This window comes from Rhododendron vialii, chromosome 12a, assembly GCF_030253575.1.
Source record: "Rhododendron vialii isolate Sample 1 chromosome 12a, ASM3025357v1".
NCBI classification, from domain to species: Eukaryota; Viridiplantae; Streptophyta; class Magnoliopsida; order Ericales; family Ericaceae; genus Rhododendron; species Rhododendron vialii.
In genome coordinates this window covers 25,464,220-25,482,049 of record NC_080568.1, presented here as the reverse complement: position 1 = coordinate 25,482,049, position 17,830 = coordinate 25,464,220, and the positions used below count along the sequence as shown (strand labels likewise).

The 17,830-nt window shown below is 39.7% G+C and overlaps 3 protein-coding genes across 4 annotated transcripts; 2 read left to right on the top strand and 1 right to left on the bottom strand.

The window, feature by feature from the left end:
* Positions 1 to 1,344: 1,344 nt before the first annotated feature.
* LOC131311353 (TPD1 protein homolog 1B-like) lies at positions 1,345 to 2,237 on the top strand. The gene is made up of 2 exons (XM_058338772.1): positions 1,345 to 1,472; positions 1,775 to 2,237. Exons 1-2 carry the CDS (start codon positions 1,403 to 1,405, stop codon positions 2,119 to 2,121), a joined length of 417 nt encoding a protein of 138 aa, XP_058194755.1. The 5' UTR covers positions 1,345 to 1,402; the 3' UTR covers positions 2,122 to 2,237.
* Positions 2,238 to 4,425: 2,188 nt separating this feature from the next.
* On the bottom strand, positions 4,426 to 10,164 carry LOC131311352 (UV-B-induced protein At3g17800, chloroplastic-like). Its single transcript, XM_058338771.1, has 4 exons — positions 9,908 to 10,164; positions 9,655 to 9,798; positions 5,720 to 6,012; positions 4,426 to 5,492 (listed from the first exon to the last, which is right to left on the bottom strand). The coding sequence occupies exons 2-4, from the start codon at positions 9,787 to 9,789 to the stop codon at positions 4,661 to 4,663; spliced, it is 1,260 nt and encodes a 419-aa protein (XP_058194754.1). The 5' UTR covers positions 9,790 to 9,798; positions 9,908 to 10,164; the 3' UTR covers positions 4,426 to 4,660.
* A 3,239-nt stretch (positions 10,165 to 13,403) lies between these two features.
* Positions 13,404 to 17,094, top strand: LOC131311351 (uncharacterized). 2 transcript variants are annotated; one of them, XM_058338769.1, is made up of 5 exons: positions 13,404 to 13,447; positions 14,432 to 14,613; positions 15,429 to 15,561; positions 15,658 to 15,772; positions 16,770 to 17,094. In XM_058338769.1, the coding sequence occupies exons 2-5, from the start codon at positions 14,462 to 14,464 to the stop codon at positions 16,820 to 16,822; spliced, it is 453 nt and encodes a 150-aa protein (XP_058194752.1). In that variant the 5' UTR covers positions 13,404 to 13,447; positions 14,432 to 14,461; the 3' UTR covers positions 16,823 to 17,094. The 2 variants fall into 2 exon arrangements, with proteins under 2 accessions (XP_058194752.1, XP_058194753.1); XM_058338770.1 differs by having other exon boundaries at positions 13,408 to 13,447; positions 14,439 to 14,613.
* Positions 17,095 to 17,830: the final 736 nt, after the last annotated feature.

Here is a 17,830-nt window from a genome sequence, read left to right as displayed (position 1 = left end):
TTGATCCGAGCACCCATTTTTCGTGTATATTTGTATATACGTGTATATACACGAAAAAGGGGTACTCGGATCAAGTACTCTACACACCTCGGATGCCATTGATTCCCGCTGCGGCCCACTCGGTTTTATTTTTTAAAATTTTTGGACGGCTCGGATCGGCCGTCCGGTGGCCGGAGACGGCCGTCCGGTGGCCGTCGGTACATTTTCCCTATGGTACCGTCGGTACCAATAGCACTACTCTATGTTTAATTAGGAGAATGAGTTACACTCCATTAAATTCAATTTCACATACATATCCGCACTTGAAGCTGCAAATTGACTGAGTTATTTGCAAGCAGCTCGAGGATCAGCTCAACTTGACGGGGGAATTTATCTTTCAAAAACTAATTGAAGTGTGTGTTAAAATATTAAACACATAAATTATTTTAAACATGCACAGAAACGAATTAAATGGCTCAAGTATCTTCATAACATCTTAATATGCTATAATTGTTTTGCCCCTCTTATGAGGAATTTAAAATAGTTCTCTATGGATGTCTAGTTGTACATGTATCCAAGGGAAGCCCACACATTAATTTCATCTCAATTCACTTTTAATGCATTGAGGAAAAGAACCATATACTCTGTTAGCACTCGTGGAATTGGGAGATGGTGCTGTATAGTGGTCTGCGCAGCACCGTGCTGCGCGCCTCCGAGCCATCGGATCGTACATTTGACGGTTCAGATCTCGTGTCGACAATGAATAGCTCTCGATCGTGCACCAAAGTTCGCATTCGTGTGCTTTAGTACCCAACATATCAATAGTTTTTATTGAATCATCAAAACTTGCTTTTTCGAAAATGTTGCAATCCCTTAATCCATATTTTTCCCATTTTGCATTTAGAAACTGTCATTAGGGCGAGTTTTGCCTAAATTTAGGAAGTGTTTTTACAGTCGTCTTAACGGGTTTTGCTAAATTCGCGTTAGGTTTTTAGTTTCCGTGAAGTAGTCATAGCAATTGACGAGCTAATTCTTAAAGAGTAGTAGTAGTAAAAGACAAGTCAAAAAAAAAAGTTCGCTCAAGACGAAAAAAGTTTAAAACGGTTGTATTTTTAGTGCCTTTAATTAGGACAGTACGTCTTACCTACTTTTTCCATTTTTTGATTCCTATCTGCCAAACAGGCACCACCAATATCCCCCGTGTGAAGAATTAATGAAGATCCCACATGTTTCACCACTTCTCTTTGCTTACATACTTCAGCATCCATCCAAACTCAAAGGAATCTCTCTCTCTCTCTCTCTCTCTCTCTCTCTCTCTCTCTCCCTCACATACTTCAGCATCCATCCAAACTCAAAGGAATCTCTCTCTCTCTCTCTGTGACACAAACACATCCAGGCACGCAAGAACGGAGAGAGAACCACCATGGTGAAGCCCTACTCCTACTGTGTAGTTATTATCTTGGTTTCCCTATTGCTATCAGCTTCCCCTTCATGTATGTACATGTGTTGTTTTCTTTAAAATAAGCACCACGGCCTCCTCTTTTCTGTATTGTTTGTCATTTTGAAAATTGTTCGGATACAGAAGTAAAACACTCTCGTGCATAATTTTTTAGTTTTTTTGGCACAAATGCAGCGGAGTAGTTGATTTTTAAACCAGCGTGAAAATTCTGCACGAAAGTTCTTTATTTTTTTAATCTAAAAAATGACACAATTTTCGAAAAAAATGACAGATAATACGGGACGGAGGGACTAAAATTTATGAGACGGAAGGAGTTACGCATGGACATCATTGCAGGTTCCTCAAACGATGCTATCTGGGGAGATTCAGCATCAGGATACTGCTGTGGAGCAGAAATCCGAATCTACCAATGGCCATCAGGGTACACAGCTCTCGGTATACCGAAATACAGCGTCCTGATCGTAAACGAGGCATGGGGTGCACCGTCCGGCGTGTTCGACGTCCACATCTCCTGCGGCGAATTTGCATCGGCTTCTCTGATTAATCCCCTTCTCTTCCGGCGCGTCGCGGTGGATGATTGCCTTCTTAAAAACGGCAAGCTTTTGTATCCCGGTGAAGTCATTTCCTTTCATTATGCCAATATACTTCCCTACCCTTTGGCTGTCGTACAGGTTAGATGCTGAAAATGCCAGGCCCCTTTCTGTTTGTATGGGAATTTGTGGAAGCTTCATTGTAGTGAATGTTGGAAATTTATTGATTTTTATTCAAAGAAAACTGTGTGTTGCAAGGGAGTTATAAACTCATCTCACCGAGAAGTTTTTGGTTGCCGGGCAGGTACCACACACGTGGTATTCTGTCGGCGATTTCAGCTATCCAAACGTGGACGGTCCGGATTTTAGAGAGAGAAAAAAAGGAGAGAGAGTGATCGGGTTAGGGGAGAGATCTGGACCGTCCAAAACACGTTTGGACGGCTAAAATTGCTGACGGGTACCGCCACTTGGCACCCAAAAATTTCTCCATCTCACCTTGATGCATGAACCAAATTTAGTTTTGTAGTAAAAAGGCAGCTTGCCTATTTTTCTTCAAATTTTCACGTGTTGCAGTTTTGGTCTTTTGGTGAGATCCCGCAAGCTCTCTTTTTTATATCATGTGGTACAAGAAAACATTTACCTGTATCGTGAGAATTACAACAGTGGAATACTTCATCAATAATGTGAGAGTTGAGAATTACTTTTTCACGGAGGAGCCGTAAATAAGTTATTCACGAAGGCGCACAATCTCACCCGTCCGTTTCAACAATTAATGATTGAGATATGTTTTTAAACTTTGACCAGTAATAAATGTCTCTGACCGGTAATAGTTTATTTTTAATCCGAATCGTGCATAACACTTTTAAACACGCGAGATTAAGCTCGGTAACTTATTACACTTCGTGAGAGTTTGCAACAACTAAGGGGCTGTTAGGGAATAAAAATGAGCCGGCTTTCCCGGAAAAAATGAGCCAAAAAAGCCACAATGTGTCAGGAGGCTTATTTTGCCGGGAAAGCCAATAAGCCATGGGGACTTTTTGTCCCAACACCTCCTAAATAAGCCCGACATATGTAATCCAAGAAATAGACTCCTATAGGGTACAAACAAAACAACAAAAGGCTCCTAGGAGAAATAATAATTCGTAGAGGGCAAAATTGAGCAGTTGAGCATTTTCGCCTTACGAATTCAAAAAACATATCTATCGATATACGATTGAGGTGATTTTTTTACAGGACCTCATAAAAAATATTTTAAAATTTCTGTTTTTTTTTTTTTTTTTTCTGAAGGAGGGAGCAGAGTAAGCCCCACATGGAGCGGTGGAAGGGGTGCTGTGTTAGTGTACTATACTTGTTTGGTACTCCAGAGCCAAACACAGCACTTATCTTTGAAAGTACCCCTCCTTTCATTCGGAGGCGTCCTGAATGAAATATAATCCTTGGTCCGCTTTGTCCTTGAAACCATGAGCAAAGATCTTATTTTTTGAACTGAACTAAGAAAATAAAATCCTTCTGAAAAACCTGTAGGCTTAGATTGTCGAAACTTCAATGCACAACATCTACTAAAGCAAAAGATCTACTTTAGTTTTCAAGAAGCATGTCCAAAAAAATTTAAAAAATAAAAAAGTGCGTGCTTCATGGAGGCTGTTTGCAGCCGCAGGAACTCTTGTTGCCACCTGTTTGATAAAACTGAAATTTAAGTACTGATAGCTGAATGCTGAAATTTTTAAGCTGAAAAGCTGTTTGGTAAATATATTAAGTACTAAATTAAAAAAAATGATAAATTAATTTTGGTTCCGATTCTCTCTTAATTATAATAATGGTGGAATGGTGATTGTGGCCGTGGTGATGGAGTGCTGGCGGCGGCAGTGGTGGTGGTGGTGTTGGAGTGCTGGCGATAGTGGTGTAATGGCGGTGGTGGAGTGATGGTGATGTAATGGTGGCAGTGAGTGGTGGTGGTGTAATGGTGGTGGCGGCAGTGGAGTGATGGTGTAATGGTGACAGTGAGTGGTGTCAGTGGAGTGATAGTTGTGCAATGGTGGCATTGTGGTGGTGGCGGCAGCGACGGTGCGGTAGCGGTGGTGGTAGAGGACTGGCCGGTGGTGAAGTCGTGGTGGTGTGGTGGTGGTGGTGGTGGAGTGGTGGTGGGAGCGATGGTGGTGGCAGTGGAGTGGTGGTGATGGTGGCAAAGTGGTGGCGGTGGCGGTTGTGATGGTGATTAAATGCAAGTACACAATAATTCAACCAGAATTAAGTAACTCAAAATTACTTAATTTTTTCAACTTTTTAGCCTACATTTTAAGTAATACTTAATTTGTTAAGCAATGTATAATGTCGTTATCAAACCTAAACCACTTACTATTACTTAATTGATTCAGTTCTAAGTACTGAATTTAGGTTATCAAACAAGCCTTAAGGCTGCCGCTAACAAAAGTACTTTCAGTAACAGAACCAAAAAAATTGCAGAAAGATAAACATTTTTAACATGACAGAACCCAGGACCTTGTCCGGTGTCTAACCACGAACACAAATACTACTCTTTCCGACCAACATCAATCAATAGAGCACCAAACTATATACAGGCGAATGTTCTAGTGCGCCATGACTTCCTTCAGTTGCTGCATTTAAGTTGGTCAGTTTGGCCTCCGCAAGCAATTCTGCTTTGGCATGGATGTATCGAGTTTAGGAAGGTTAACTAATTCGTCACAAAATGGTACCTCGAATCCACATAGCTCTCAACATCCCAGAGGAAAGAGCCAAAAGTCACAGCCTCCAGCACAAGTCTCCTCAAACCGCCAAAGCTTATCTTGATGAGTTCATCCGTGGAAGAATCAACAGTCCCTTCAGGGGTAATAACTATCTCAGGCCTACCAAACAATGCTTCAGTGTGATTCTCGACAATGGCAACAGCCTCTTGGGATCTTATGGTTGCGTATCTCTGAAGCGTGTCCCCGTCCAATGACATCACATAGTTTCTTAGTCGTGAAGTCTTAATCCCAGTGCCAGAACCACCAGGGGGGCTAGCCCACGAGACTTCGGGGTGAGATTGCCCAGATTTCAGCAAGTCCTCATTTCCAGTACCTCTGGTACCCGTCTCCTCCTGAAAAGCTTTTTGAACACTGATCTCTTCATCAACTACCCCACGTGGAAGGATCTTCATGGTCTTCTCGAGCTGAAACCTCTGGTCAACCCGCTTGAGGAAGTAGCCATACATGACAGACGCGGCATAAACCTGGCCCACCCTGAGTTTACTTATCTGGGCTACAGAGGTGGAATCTCCCAAACGATTTCCTAGTATCAAAGCCAAGTGGTTCTGGATCATCTCATAGGCTTCAGGAGAGTGCAAACGCTCAAGCTTCTCATCTTCAGCGGGCCACCTGTCAACTCGCCCAGATGGGTCAGACAATGAAGGTGTTATGGTAGGTACCAGAGAAACATTGACATCTATGAACTTCTGCACAATCAAAGCGTAGAGTATCTCTTCCAAAGCCTTTCTCCTCTCATTAGCCTTCACTTCAGCAATTCTCCTAAAATTACAAAACCCATCAACAAACTTGTTTCTCACTTTAATATTACAATCTATTTTTCTCAGCCACTTAGAAACAAGACATGCAGATAAAGAAAATTTGACATTTTGTCCACTAACATCACCCAATACATGAAACTATCATTTTCGATCAGAGTTTCAGGAGTACCCGGAATCAAACACCGTCAATTACCAATTTACCAGTATATCATTACATACGTTGCTAACCTGTACAATACTAGATCAGTACCAGAAGCAGAGGGCTCTTCCTTTTGTTTTTCAGCATCCCGGTCAGTTTGAAGCTGTTCAAGCTGCTGCTCCGCTGCAGCTGGGACAAGATGAGGGTGGCTCGCTAAAATCTGAGACAGGAACTGCCCCACTGGAGACTCAAGCTGAAGTGGAGCAAAAGGAGCAGCAGGCTCCGCTGCATCAGAAGACGACGCCCTGATTACAGAGAATTTCCTGCTCCCAGATCCCATTCTTCTTTGCCTTGACTTCAAGTTAGAAACAAAGGGGTATTTCTGCGAGAAGATCAATTCAGAGCTTTAACATTAGCCACATGAAATTCCAAATAAGCAATACAAGGGCCACCAAAAATGAAAGAATAAACCACATATTCCTTACTCGCGAAGCTAGATATCCCTATCTAAGTCAGTGTTATCATAATTTGGTTTTAAGGTGGAAAACGAAGTCCATTCATGGTCCAAGCTAGATATCTCACAAATGCCAGGATTAGAGTCTAGACAGAGAGACTAGTAATTAGCCTTCTACAATCATATTATTGCTTAGCCAATACTAGATAAAAGCAAACCCAAATTTTCGAACTTAATAGCAAAGCGCAAGTCAAGCTTGAGTTCAGAGCCTCTTAAAACCTAATTCCTGTGTAGACAAGATAGTGTCAACTCTAATTTCTAAATGGACTTGCCAACGCAAGTCAAACTTAAACTTAGCATTACAATTTGGCACAGCATGTACTGAATGACCACATACAGTTTCAATTATCACCATAAATAAGTAGACTTGCTTATTAGAACGTACTGTGTTTTGACTTGTGTAGGAGGAGGGTTTCGTGGGAATTGCTTACGTGTAAGTGTTAGTGAGCTGGAGAGGTGTGATTGGTTGATGATTAGTGAAAGGAAGAGGGAAGAAATCTTGTGAGATGAGGGAAAGAGCGGAAGGTACAGACGGAACAGAGGCAGCGTGTCTCTCTTGTTCTCCGCGGGGTATTTGACCTTTTCAGGGCTTGAGTGAGTGAGGTCACTCCTTTTCTCTGAGGAAGAATGTTCTCCTTCCTCAAATTCAGTGCTCACACACTCTCTCCCAAAAAAAGGTCCTCTCTCATCATTGGGAATGTCAGGGGTATTTATAGGGCACCTGGACCTAGGTCAGACCCAAGACGGCGCTCCTATTAAATTCTGACACGTGTTCCCTCCGTACCTCCTGGCCTTGGGGAAACTTGCCCTTTCCGCGGACACTTGTCCGGGGAGCGGCTCGTAACCCCGTGGCGATACCTCAATCCCAAGCCACCAAGCCACAAGAAATTCCCCTAATCCCGCTGGAGCGAGGTCGCGAACCGCGGCGATCGTACGTTCTCCGCGGGGTCCCTCCCGGACCCTGCCTCTAGGCTAGGACGGGACTCCGAGAATTTTTTAATATCATCTTTTGTAGTCACACAGTCCCCCTCTGATAGGATTTATTTCAGGATGCGTCTCATAATTCCGCGGTAACATCGGGGCTCCGCGGTAGCTTCCCGCGGACGACTTCCGCGGGGACTAATATCCCTCTCGCGCATTCACGTGCCTTTTTCTCATTGGGTGGTCAACTATCCTTCGTTGGATAAAGATCTGACCGAGGCTACTTTTCTCCGCGGGTCCCGCTGCCACGTGTCTGTAAGCAATTGGAAGGTCAAATAGTCTTCCTTGGTAATAGGTTTGACGATTTTCAACCATACCTACAACTTGTAACCTAAATAAGAACTAACTGACAACAAAGAAAGAATAACCATAGCCCTGAAATCTAATCACAAGAGCTTAAATTAAAGGCAGATCTGCATATAAATAAGTACTATTTGCTGTTATTTTTCAACAATGCCAAAAAGTTGGCCCACTTTATGGTATCAATTGGTTGATATACTAAGTTTCCAAATAATTAGTTAATTCATTTCATGATAAGGTCCATGATGTACAGACAATATTTCTAAATGACAAATACTCAGCTCATAATTATCTTTAAAAGGGAAATTTCATATTTCTAACTATCAAGATTCTTAGGAGAGGCCACTACAGCTATACAGTAGTAGTTGTTTTGGTAACAAATTAACGCTTTTTATGAAAAGCTGCAAATTGAAGATGCAAATCATATATCTTCATTTCCATGGTGTCTTAAAATCAGATCACGTCACAATTGAAATAGATGACCCAAAACTTTGTAACAGCCAAACCTGGATAAAACTAGTCCAGACCTCAAGCTTGTCTGGCCCTAACTGATCCATTTAACTGTCGAGATAAGTAGTAGTACCTTACATAGAAACCATGTTACACGGGCTGTTCAAATTTAGCAAGTAACCGTGTTTTAACCTTTAACATGTTTAATTTTGAGCATGTCCCGACAAATATGTTTATGACAAATATCTTCTATGTTGATGAGAAAAAGAAGTTTTTCTGGAGAATGAGATCTTGTCATCGTTGTACTTTGAGCATGACAATAAGACACATACCAACACCACACCCCGCACTTGATTTCATGTAAAATTGCTGAAAAACAAACCATTAAATCAATACTTTCTTGTTGGATCACATTCCAAGCCTAACAGCATCAATCTTCACCAATCCCATAAAAAATTGCAGATAATAAAACAGGATTATTTGCTTTCCCCAATTGGTACAAAAACTATAACTTCTTAGAAAAATGGCACATAAGTTTCTACAAATGGGACTAACAAGTGAGTTACAACTACATATCATAAAACACCTCACCATTACAAAAGGGATGTCATCAGACAGCCGCACGGTCCAGGAGAAATAATATGTAGGGAGGTTTCCCCCACCCTCTAAACTTTGGCGAAGAGGCTAAAGCATACAAAAACTCCCATATAGGTGCTTCAAGCAGATAAAACTAGCATTGTTTTAACTTTTAGGTAGCCAATAGAAGCATCTAAAGTTTTTCTGTTCGTATTACTTCTAAGTAAACAATTTTTGTTTCATATCTAAATTGGCGTATTGGTAGATTGGTAGAAGAGATTATCCACATAGTTTTCATATAAAGAGGTATCACGTCTTTGGATGTCATCAGTCAACTTATTAAATTTTTTTATTGATAGATCAATAAAATATGAATTTTTTCTTTATCAAAATTAGCATTATTATTCTTCACAATCTAGGATTTTCTTAATTTTTCCATACTACGTAGGTAAATAACAAAACACTTTGTTATTGATATTTGCTACCACTATTAAATTAACTCCTGATGAACAATGAACAGCTGTGAATTGCAATCCAATACCCATCCGGCTTGCTTTGCCAAACAAATCAAAAGCAACGATAACTTCTCAACAAGTATTGAGGTATCTCAACACCAAGCCTATGCGAACAGGCAATAAATAAACATAGGAACAAAACAAATGAACGCAAAGTAAAAATCCATTCAAAACTGAAATTATCCTTTGCCTTTCCCATAAATACCAGGGCATATTGTCAATCCTCGTAGCCATACTCAACCCCAAAATTCAGCAAAATCCGTAAAAAGCATGAAATCAGGATAGCAAGAACATAACCGGAACCAAACTTTACAAGATAACTGAATTTTTTTTTTATTTTTTATAAGTACGATTCAGTTCTCCCTTATATTTCCATCAAATTCTGGACAAGTCACAGTAGCCATACACGAATCAGTAAAGAACAAAACCGGACAAAGCATGAAACTCATAGATCGAGAACACTCTAAAGCTGAAGATTGCTAAGGACACCCGCATACAAGCACGTAACTAGACTAAAAAATAATGCGATAACTGAAGTTCTTCCAATAAATTCTGTGCAAGACATCACAGCCATAATTAATAAATCAGAAGACTAAGAAAAGCCCGGAAAAGAAAGCACGAGAGCAATCAAAAAGGTTATCACACATGTGTAACTGCTCAATAGGATATCCAGCTTATGTGAAGATACCTTAGCCGAAACAGTAGAAGAAACCCACGATTTGGAACAAAAGCGCACAGAGTTGAGTCCACCGGAAATCGAAATCCCCGATTGGGATGGAAATACTAGATGTGAACAAGGCTGGAAAACAGTCGCCGGTCCCATTTTCAACCACTGCATCAAATTGATTATCATGTCAAAACCCCACAAATCGAAACCCCAAACAAAGACAAATTAACAACCGCAAACAAATAGTAACATATTAGGGTCAATAAAAAGGTACCGCTTAGGCAGAATCGGGCGAGAACGGTATCGGTAGGTAGAAGATGAAGAACCCTCCTCGAGAATCAGGAAAGGGAAGAGAATAATAATAAATAAATAGCGTTGGATTTGGTTTGGTAACGGAGAGAAATACGGAGGGTTTCAGCAGCCAACCCTGATACTACTTGCAAAGATATGGATGGAATGTACAGATGCAAATAAACAAGCCTTGCTATTTGTATTGCTCGACGGCCGGGAGGGTTGGTAATTTGGGACCATGCTTTGCTACCTACCATGTGGCACGAGGACACTTGTACGAATTGGGGAGGGTGCTCTGCAGTGATGTGCGCAGCTCCAAGCCGTCAGATCGTATATTCGACGGCTTAAATTTCATTTCGACAACAAACGATCGAGAGTCATTCATTGCCGAGATGAAATCCGAGCCGTTGAATGCACAATCTAACTGCTCGACTCACTGCACAACATCAATCCGAAGTAATCTAGAATATGAGAGGAGTATTGCAATTGAGTGATTTTGGCTGAAATTATACGAGAGAATCGAGTACTGTCACGTACATAAGAATTTCGGTTTGGGTGCTTTGACGTGCTCCTGCCCACTATCATCGAGTTTGGTTCTTGTAGAGATTCGGGAGTGTTTTCGGTAATGAAAAATTTATAATTTTTTTTTTATTGAAAAGTTTTTAAATGTTTTCGGTAGTAAATTGTTAAGAAATGTTAGTTGTTTTCAATAATGAATAAATTGTTGATGGATTTATAAGTAAAAAGGCTTTTGTTGACCACTTTTCTTTTAGTGGAAACAATATGGTAAATTGTTGAAATTTTTTTGTTAGTGTGAAACGAGATGGTAAATGCGTTAAGTTTTTAACCTTTTTTTTTGTTAGTGGAAACACCCCAGATTTAAAACGTGCAGCAGTAATCAAAACTGTTTATAGATTATATCTCAACAAATAAGTAGTCGTACGGTGCGTCAAACTGTATTAAGTAGTCGAGCCGAATTTATTTTACACGAGTTTGTATAAACAAGCCGAGCTTTAGAGTGTTAAGTTTGATTCGGTTACTACATAAATTTAAAGCTCGAACTCAAACTCAGCTCGATAACTAAAACGAGCCTTGTCTTGCTTTAACGAATAGAGCTTCGAGTTGCTTTCAGTTCGCTTGCAGCCATATTCTTAGGTCTTCCCCTGGAGGGTGTTCACACGTCTAGTTTTGGCTGGTACCACATGTAAATTGTGGCCAATTGTAATTTGAACGGCTGAATACTAATATTTCGTGGCTAGCCCCCATTCAGTCAGTGCATTCACGGGTATTTTCACACTGATTTTTATTTATTTTTGTTTTCTTTTTGTTGGTTAGTACTAGAGTATTTCAGGGCGAGAAAAAATGATACGACACCAGAACTAGGGAGGCCACTAAAATCAATACGTGTGGCTGGAGTTGACGGTACACGTGGGTGATGGTCGTGATTAGATCCCGTTCCAGAAACCTTCTTAAAAAATAAGCAGCTTATTTCACATTTTCAAACTCAAAAATAATGTAAATGAAAAATAAATTTTTAATTTTTTTTGCATCGTATAAAAGATCTCAATGAGATCTTTCAAACAAGATCCATAGTGTATATTTTTAGATTTCAATAAACCCCTCATTTTTGAGCTTGAAATTGCCTTCTTAAAAAATAAGGGCTTTTTTCCGTTTCCGGAACGGAGCCTAACGTCTTTCTCCCCCAAGAAATTAATAAATACCCAAAAATACATAAGTTTTTTTGTCTTGATTTGATGAAGTATTAGTAAGTGATTTTTGGGACACCGTTGCGTAATATTCTAAGACTAGTGATTGCCCGTGCCTACTGCACTACTCATTTCTATTGGAATTAAAATACTCTTTAAATCTTGATAGTGGCTCAAAACATTATTTCAATTTTTAGGTAGTTACAAATTGCTGAAAATTAACCTCTCTTTTTTTGAACGGCGAAGTTTTTTTTTTTATTGATATGTAGTAAGCGAATACGCAAACAGTGTAGTGAAGAAATTAGCAACTCATGAAATTATGCAGAATGCTGTTCAAAATGGGAAAAAAAAAACCCCACAAAGTCTCTACAGCTCTACAAAATAGAAAAGAGCATTTAACAAACACGTGGTGAGCAACAGAAAATACCTCTCCAGATTTTGGAGGAAATGTATACAAAATAGAAGAGGGCATTTAAACAAATACATGGTGGGCAACAAAAAATACCTCTCCCGATTTGATTTCTCCCGATGGATTTGACTGTCGAGGAGGAGTGGACGGTCCCAGTGCTCGGCAGTCAAGGGGGGAGCCCCTTCCCCAAAGACAGTCAACCCATAGGGGAGGAAAGGTCTCGTAAGAAGGAAGCAAGGAGAATTGCTTTCCCCCTTTTTTGTTTTCACACACACGGAGAGAGAAAGAGAGAGAGAGCTGTGAAATTTGAATTCTCAATTTTTTTTCCTATTAGACAACAGATGTCATTTATGTAATATGATGGGTAAATGTGGATACTTTCATAAAATGTGAAAAAATACATCTCAACCCTTGGATCAAACAAATCTGAACCGTTGCAACAACTTGTCCCCACACCCTTCTGTTTTATAATAGAGATAGAGATAGACTATTTAGCCACATCAAATATTGTTAGGTCAGTCGATGTACGTTTTGTTTTAATTTTGGAAGAAACCACAACTCCACATCTGGACAGTCAGAATTACGCACACAACCAACACAACGGTTGTGCAAGTAGCATTTTTATTTTTTTTATTATCCGCTCAACGGATTATGTTGACAATTGACATAATCTATTTTTAATCTTCACATGTCGAGACTACCCTTTAGGCTCTGTTTGAAAAAAAAATTATTTTCATTTTTTTATAAACAAAAAATAAAAAACTGACGGCTTTACCAAACAGAGCCTTAGTTTCTTCATTACAACTTGTCTTTTTTGTGTTGACTAAATAGTTACATCTTAACCTTTGTAGCGTGTACTTATTTCTTCAAATCAACAAAAATTCCCAAAAAAAAAAAATCCATTAATGCACTTATGTGTGTTGTGTGCGTAATTCTAACCGTCCAGATGTATTTGGACGGTTTAAATTTTATAAAAACTCTTCCAAGGAAAAGTTTAACTTTTATGGGGAAGAGTTTGAGCGAATTCTGGCAATTTATTACAGCAATGGACTGCTAGAGATTGGTTGTGTGTTGTGTTTTACACAACCGTTGTGTGTAGCACTTTTGTAAATAAAAAAAAACATAATCCGTTAAGGAAACTAACGGAGATCGACGAAAGGGGCAATCTGAACAATTGTTTCAAAAGGAAGGGGGCTGACAGTATTTTTAGAAATCACAGGGGAAATTAGTATATTTATCAGAAACTTCAGGAGAGGTCAGTGTAATTTTGTTAGTTTCTTCCGTCTAGTACTTCCTACCAATGTTTCTTTTATTTTCCCTCCTCTCGCCTTCTTGTTTCTCCGAGTTCCGAACAAACCCTTTAAAATAGCACCCAAGGCTCAGCAGCTTCGCCGACGACAAGAAGCAGGTCTCTCTCTCTCTCTCTCTCGTTTACGTGGGTAATTTAGATGCTTCAACATAATAGGGTGTAGCCGTGGCTTTCTAGCCTCTGACCAGGGCCGGCCCTGACCTAACACTTAATTACTAGTTTTAGGAAGCAGAAAGAATCAATTGTCGTTATTACTTTCAATTGAGTTATTGCATGTAGAGTCGTGGGTACTTTGTCTCACGTACTTGGTGGAATTCTCTGCGTTTTTTTCCGGTGATTTATATAGTGGTTTAGGAATTTGTACTGCACTTGAGCTTTATAAATGTAGGCCAATGTAAGTTCATCACGCCCTAGGTTTCTAGGGGGTAAACATAAAAAACTATTTGTTGTGTTTTGTTTTACAGCCCTCTCTTTCTTGTCAGTGCTCTGCGAGTAAAATAAGATAGAAAAGGGCTTTTTCAGCATGATCAGAATCGATTCTATGATTGAATAGCGGAAGTGCTACTTTGTAGTAGAAACTCGGAGAGACCCGACAGAGAGGGGACTCTATCATATCCGCGGACTCTTAGGATGAGAAGTAGTTCCCTTGTTTTTGGCAGGAATAGTTCCAGCCTTAGTTGACCCTCAGGGTTCATTGACTGCTTCAGACTCTGGTGTGATTTTATTTTGCGATGATTCACCTCGGATAATTTAACAGATAAACCAATAGCACTTAACCTTGTTTATTTCTATAAAACGCGCCCCATTTTGGGGTCTTACAAATGCACCACGGTATTTATACCCTATGATGCCAGATGCAATTGTTTCAGTTTAAGGTGAAAAATTGGTATGATGGGCCATATTCAAAGACTTCTGACATCAATTAATGAGATTGACAATATTATAACGGATGAGATAATGGAGAAAAATAGTTTTCTAAAGATAATAACTGATTTCAGTATCTTTTTACCTCACAACCTTTTAGAGACTACTTAGGGTACTATTCTTATGTCCTCCTGAAGAATTATTTATGTCTGCGTGTAGGATATAGGGTAAAAGAATCAAAGTGAAGCTATGAGTGGCGAAGAAGAATCGATAGAGCAAGTAGCTGCAGCTCGGCAGGAGAGACTGAGAGCATTGAAAGCTGCACAGGACCTGCTTAGCGCTCCGGAAAATGAATCCATTGAGCAAGCAGATGACATGGCGGACGCCAATGACGAAGAAAAGTGAGCATCTTAATTCTTTGTTCTTTCCATACAAATTGTAAAGAATGGATTCCATGTAGCCGGTTTTGTTAATTTCACGGCATTGATGCTTTTGTCAATCATGAGCACTGGATTTCGATTTAAATCTTGATTTGTTGAGGTCATTTTCTGCAGAATTGCTCCATACAGTAGGCAGAAGGGTAGGTTGAGACCTTGCGAGTTGCAGCACTAGGAGAGTCATGTGTACTCTTCGAAGCTCTCTCTATGTTTTTCTTCTCCTATTGTACCGATTTCATCTTTCGCCCTTTGTGGAGTAATGAAAATTTCTTTTACAATAAAAAAAGAAAAGAAAAAAAGAATTGCTCCCGATGAAGCTCTAAAAATCGTGTGAAAACATAGATTGGGACATTTGGCCTCTCATTTATGTAGAGTCTATAGATGATTCATGTTTGCCATGAAATGTTTTGGAAACTATACGAGACTGGTCGGTTCGACCGGATAGAGGATAGACTGTCAGCTGGTATGCAGGTGTGGACAACTCGAGCAACCTGTTGAATAGACAAACAGCCTTTAACCATTCAATTGCTGCTGGAACTGCTGACTCATTCAAACCTGTTACTGTTCAAATGCATGGGTAGGGGTTACTATAAATGGCCTTGTCCTAATTGGATTGTAAGGGTCAAGTCCGTGGGTAGTTGCTAAGTTCGGCTGTGCAGTATGAATTAGTACAGGTTTATGGTGCTAAAATGCATGCATGTTTTACTTGTATTTTTGGTGGTTGTTTTGGTTATTTCAAAGGCTCACTGTATGAAGAATGCCCCTTATTTGTATTGCAGCAATCTTAATATGAAATTTCGGAATTATCTGCCTCATGATAAGCAACTTCAAGAGGGTAAGCTTGCCGCACCTGTTCTACCGAAGTTTGAAGACCCTGTTGCAATACTACCTGTACCAGAGGAGAAGAAAGAGGTCTTTGATTTTTCTTCGCTATCATATCCCATGGCTTTTTAGCATTCTGTCTTTTATTTCAGTTTTTCTATTTTGATTTAGTCACTCAATGTTCAGGATCCATTTGTGAACATCGCTCCAAAAAAACCTAACTGGGACCTTCGAAGGGACGTACAAAAGAAGCTTGATAAGCTTGAAAAGCGCACACAAAAGGCTATGTTTCAACTTATGGGTAAGTGATTGTCATTAGTTGATAATTGCTTCTGTTTTCAGACTCATAGACAACATGTAATGCTCTGGTACTTGACTCTCTGTTGTACTTGTTACTTAAATCTTTCATTCTTGTTGCATGTTATGGCAATAGAACATTTTTTATTCCTGTCTTTGAGGTTGCCCTTTTTTGGTTTCTTCTGTCAGTTTTTCTTTTTGGTTGTGTTTACATTTCTGCTTTCACATCTGCATTGATGTGATCATGCATTTATGTTGAAATTGGTAAATATATGTTGTATCGTAGGGGGATTGAGTATCCGTTGGAAACCAAATCAAACTCTTAGAAGAAGTTGGAACTTGGAACTTGGAACTCTCCATGGTTTCAGTTGACCTTCGTGTTCTTTATGCGCTATCTGTTCCTAAAACAGTGATGTAGGACTGCACCGTGGACTGAAGAATAGTCCTGACCCTCCTGGAGATCTCCAACGTGTTTTACTTGTGGAGATCTCCAACGTGTTTTACTCATGGAGATCTCGTACGTTTATTCTTTATAAGGTAGGCGTAGGGGTGCGTCTTTCGGGGGAAAGTTGGTTTAAAAATTTCACAAACTTGGATATGCTTTGACGAATTTGTTTGGTGTAAATGGTTCCCTAATGCTATTTTTCCAGGTAGATGATCATGGATTAGAACAGTCGTCGTAAAGCTGTTTAATATAAATTTTCCGCTGCTAATATGACCTGTTGTGGCTGTTTGTCATCCACTATTGCACGCGCAGTTATGTTTCGTATGAAAAGCCCGTGTATGTCTAATTGTCTATGGACTTTTTTGTATACGGGCGGCTTTCTCTTAATGCCTTCTTTCTAATATAATTTTTTACTTATTATCCAAAAAAAAAAAACGTGTACTAAGTCTTCATGTCACATACTTCCATGATCAGAATTTTAGCACTCCCATAAATAATGCCATAACATGATTGCTTAGATTCTATATAACATGGTTACCTTGTGATGTTTTGACAGAGCAACAAGAAAAGGAAAGGCAATCTGTTGACGACGGCAGGAATAGTGACTAAAATCAGAACTTAGGCAACAAAGGAGAAGTTGCTTATGGATAAGATGACTATTAGTATTGAAGAAGAGTTTTGACTGTCAACCAGTTAATGTAATTTCAGTTGGTCGAAAAACCAAAATGTTTAATTGCGATTGCTTTACTAGGTAAAAAGGGGAAATAGTTGGTCAATCTTTGCCAAACTGTGAAAATTTTGGTATGTGGAACCCTTGTATCTGCAGAATCTAATTGACAGGGTTCTATTTTTCTCCCTTCCTTTCAAAGGACATCAGGGCATCCGGTAACCATGTGCTTCGTATCTTGCGTTCTCGATCTATGGTGTTAATTATAGTAGTTCTTTACTTTTTCCCATGCCCGGAAAAAATCTCGGTTCTCACCATTTTCTAGAGCATAAATCGCAGTTACTGTAAACAGGAATTGGATCCATTGCCTTCTGAGACATCACACTGAATTTTTTGGCCCCAAAAGTTTGGACAAAGAGGTCTTGGTTTCGGAAAAAATCTTCAATGCAAGGGTTATTTATAATGCGAGATGTGGGACCATCATCTGACCCATGTATATGTAGGTTCCATGCCATGTGAGGGAGGCATTACATATAACCGTTGCATTGAAAATTTTCTCAATTTTCCACGAGTTTCAGAAGTTCTGCTGAAACACACGTTCATTTCCTAGCATGATAGCATAGTTGTAACTTAGCTTAGTCGTAGCAAATGTTATAAACGTATTTAATTGCTTATAGCTTAATATATTCAGTTTTAAGTGCTGAGCAATGTGACAATTAAGTCCTATCCCGTTCATGTATCCGGGTTCGTGCCTGGGGAGCCCCCTTCCCCCACTGCTAATGTCGAGAAAGAAAGAATCCAAGCTACTAGGTATCAACCAAACCAAGGATAAAATGAACGAGTTTCTTAACCGTTTTCTACCACACCATTCTATTATATCCCCTTCTTAATCCTTCAAAATTATTCCCTCTTCTGGAGATAAATTTGAGTTCAAAGACTGGTGCCGTTTG

What these genes read in the sequence shown, in the direction of transcription:
- LOC131311353 (XM_058338772.1), top strand. Translation starts at nt 1,403, where the DNA reads ATGGTGAAGCCCTACTCCTACTGTGTAGTTATTATCTTGGTTTCCCTA. An exon ending in GCTATCAGCTTCCCCTTCAT is followed by an intron (nt 1,473 to 1,774) that starts GTATGTACATGT and finishes ACATCATTGCAG; the next exon opens with GTTCCTCAAACGATGCTATC.
- LOC131311352 (XM_058338771.1), bottom strand. Translation starts at nt 9,789, where the DNA reads ATGGGACCGGCGACTGTTTTCCAGCCTTGTTCACATCTAGTATTTCCA. An exon ending in CTTCTACTGTTTCGGCTAAG is followed by an intron (nt 6,013 to 9,654) that starts GTATCTTCACAT and finishes ATCTTCTCGCAG; the next exon opens with AAATACCCCTTTGTTTCTAA. An exon ending in ACTGATCTAGTATTGTACAG is followed by an intron (nt 5,493 to 5,719) that starts GTTAGCAACGTA and finishes TTGTAATTTTAG; the next exon opens with GAGAATTGCTGAAGTGAAGG.
- LOC131311351 (XM_058338769.1), top strand. Translation starts at nt 14,462, where the DNA reads ATGAGTGGCGAAGAAGAATCGATAGAGCAAGTAGCTGCAGCTCGGCAG. An exon ending in TACCAGAGGAGAAGAAAGAG is followed by an intron (nt 15,562 to 15,657) that starts GTCTTTGATTTT and finishes CTCAATGTTCAG; the next exon opens with GATCCATTTGTGAACATCGC. An exon ending in GGCTATGTTTCAACTTATGG is followed by an intron (nt 15,773 to 16,769) that starts GTAAGTGATTGT and finishes ATGTTTTGACAG; the next exon opens with AGCAACAAGAAAAGGAAAGG.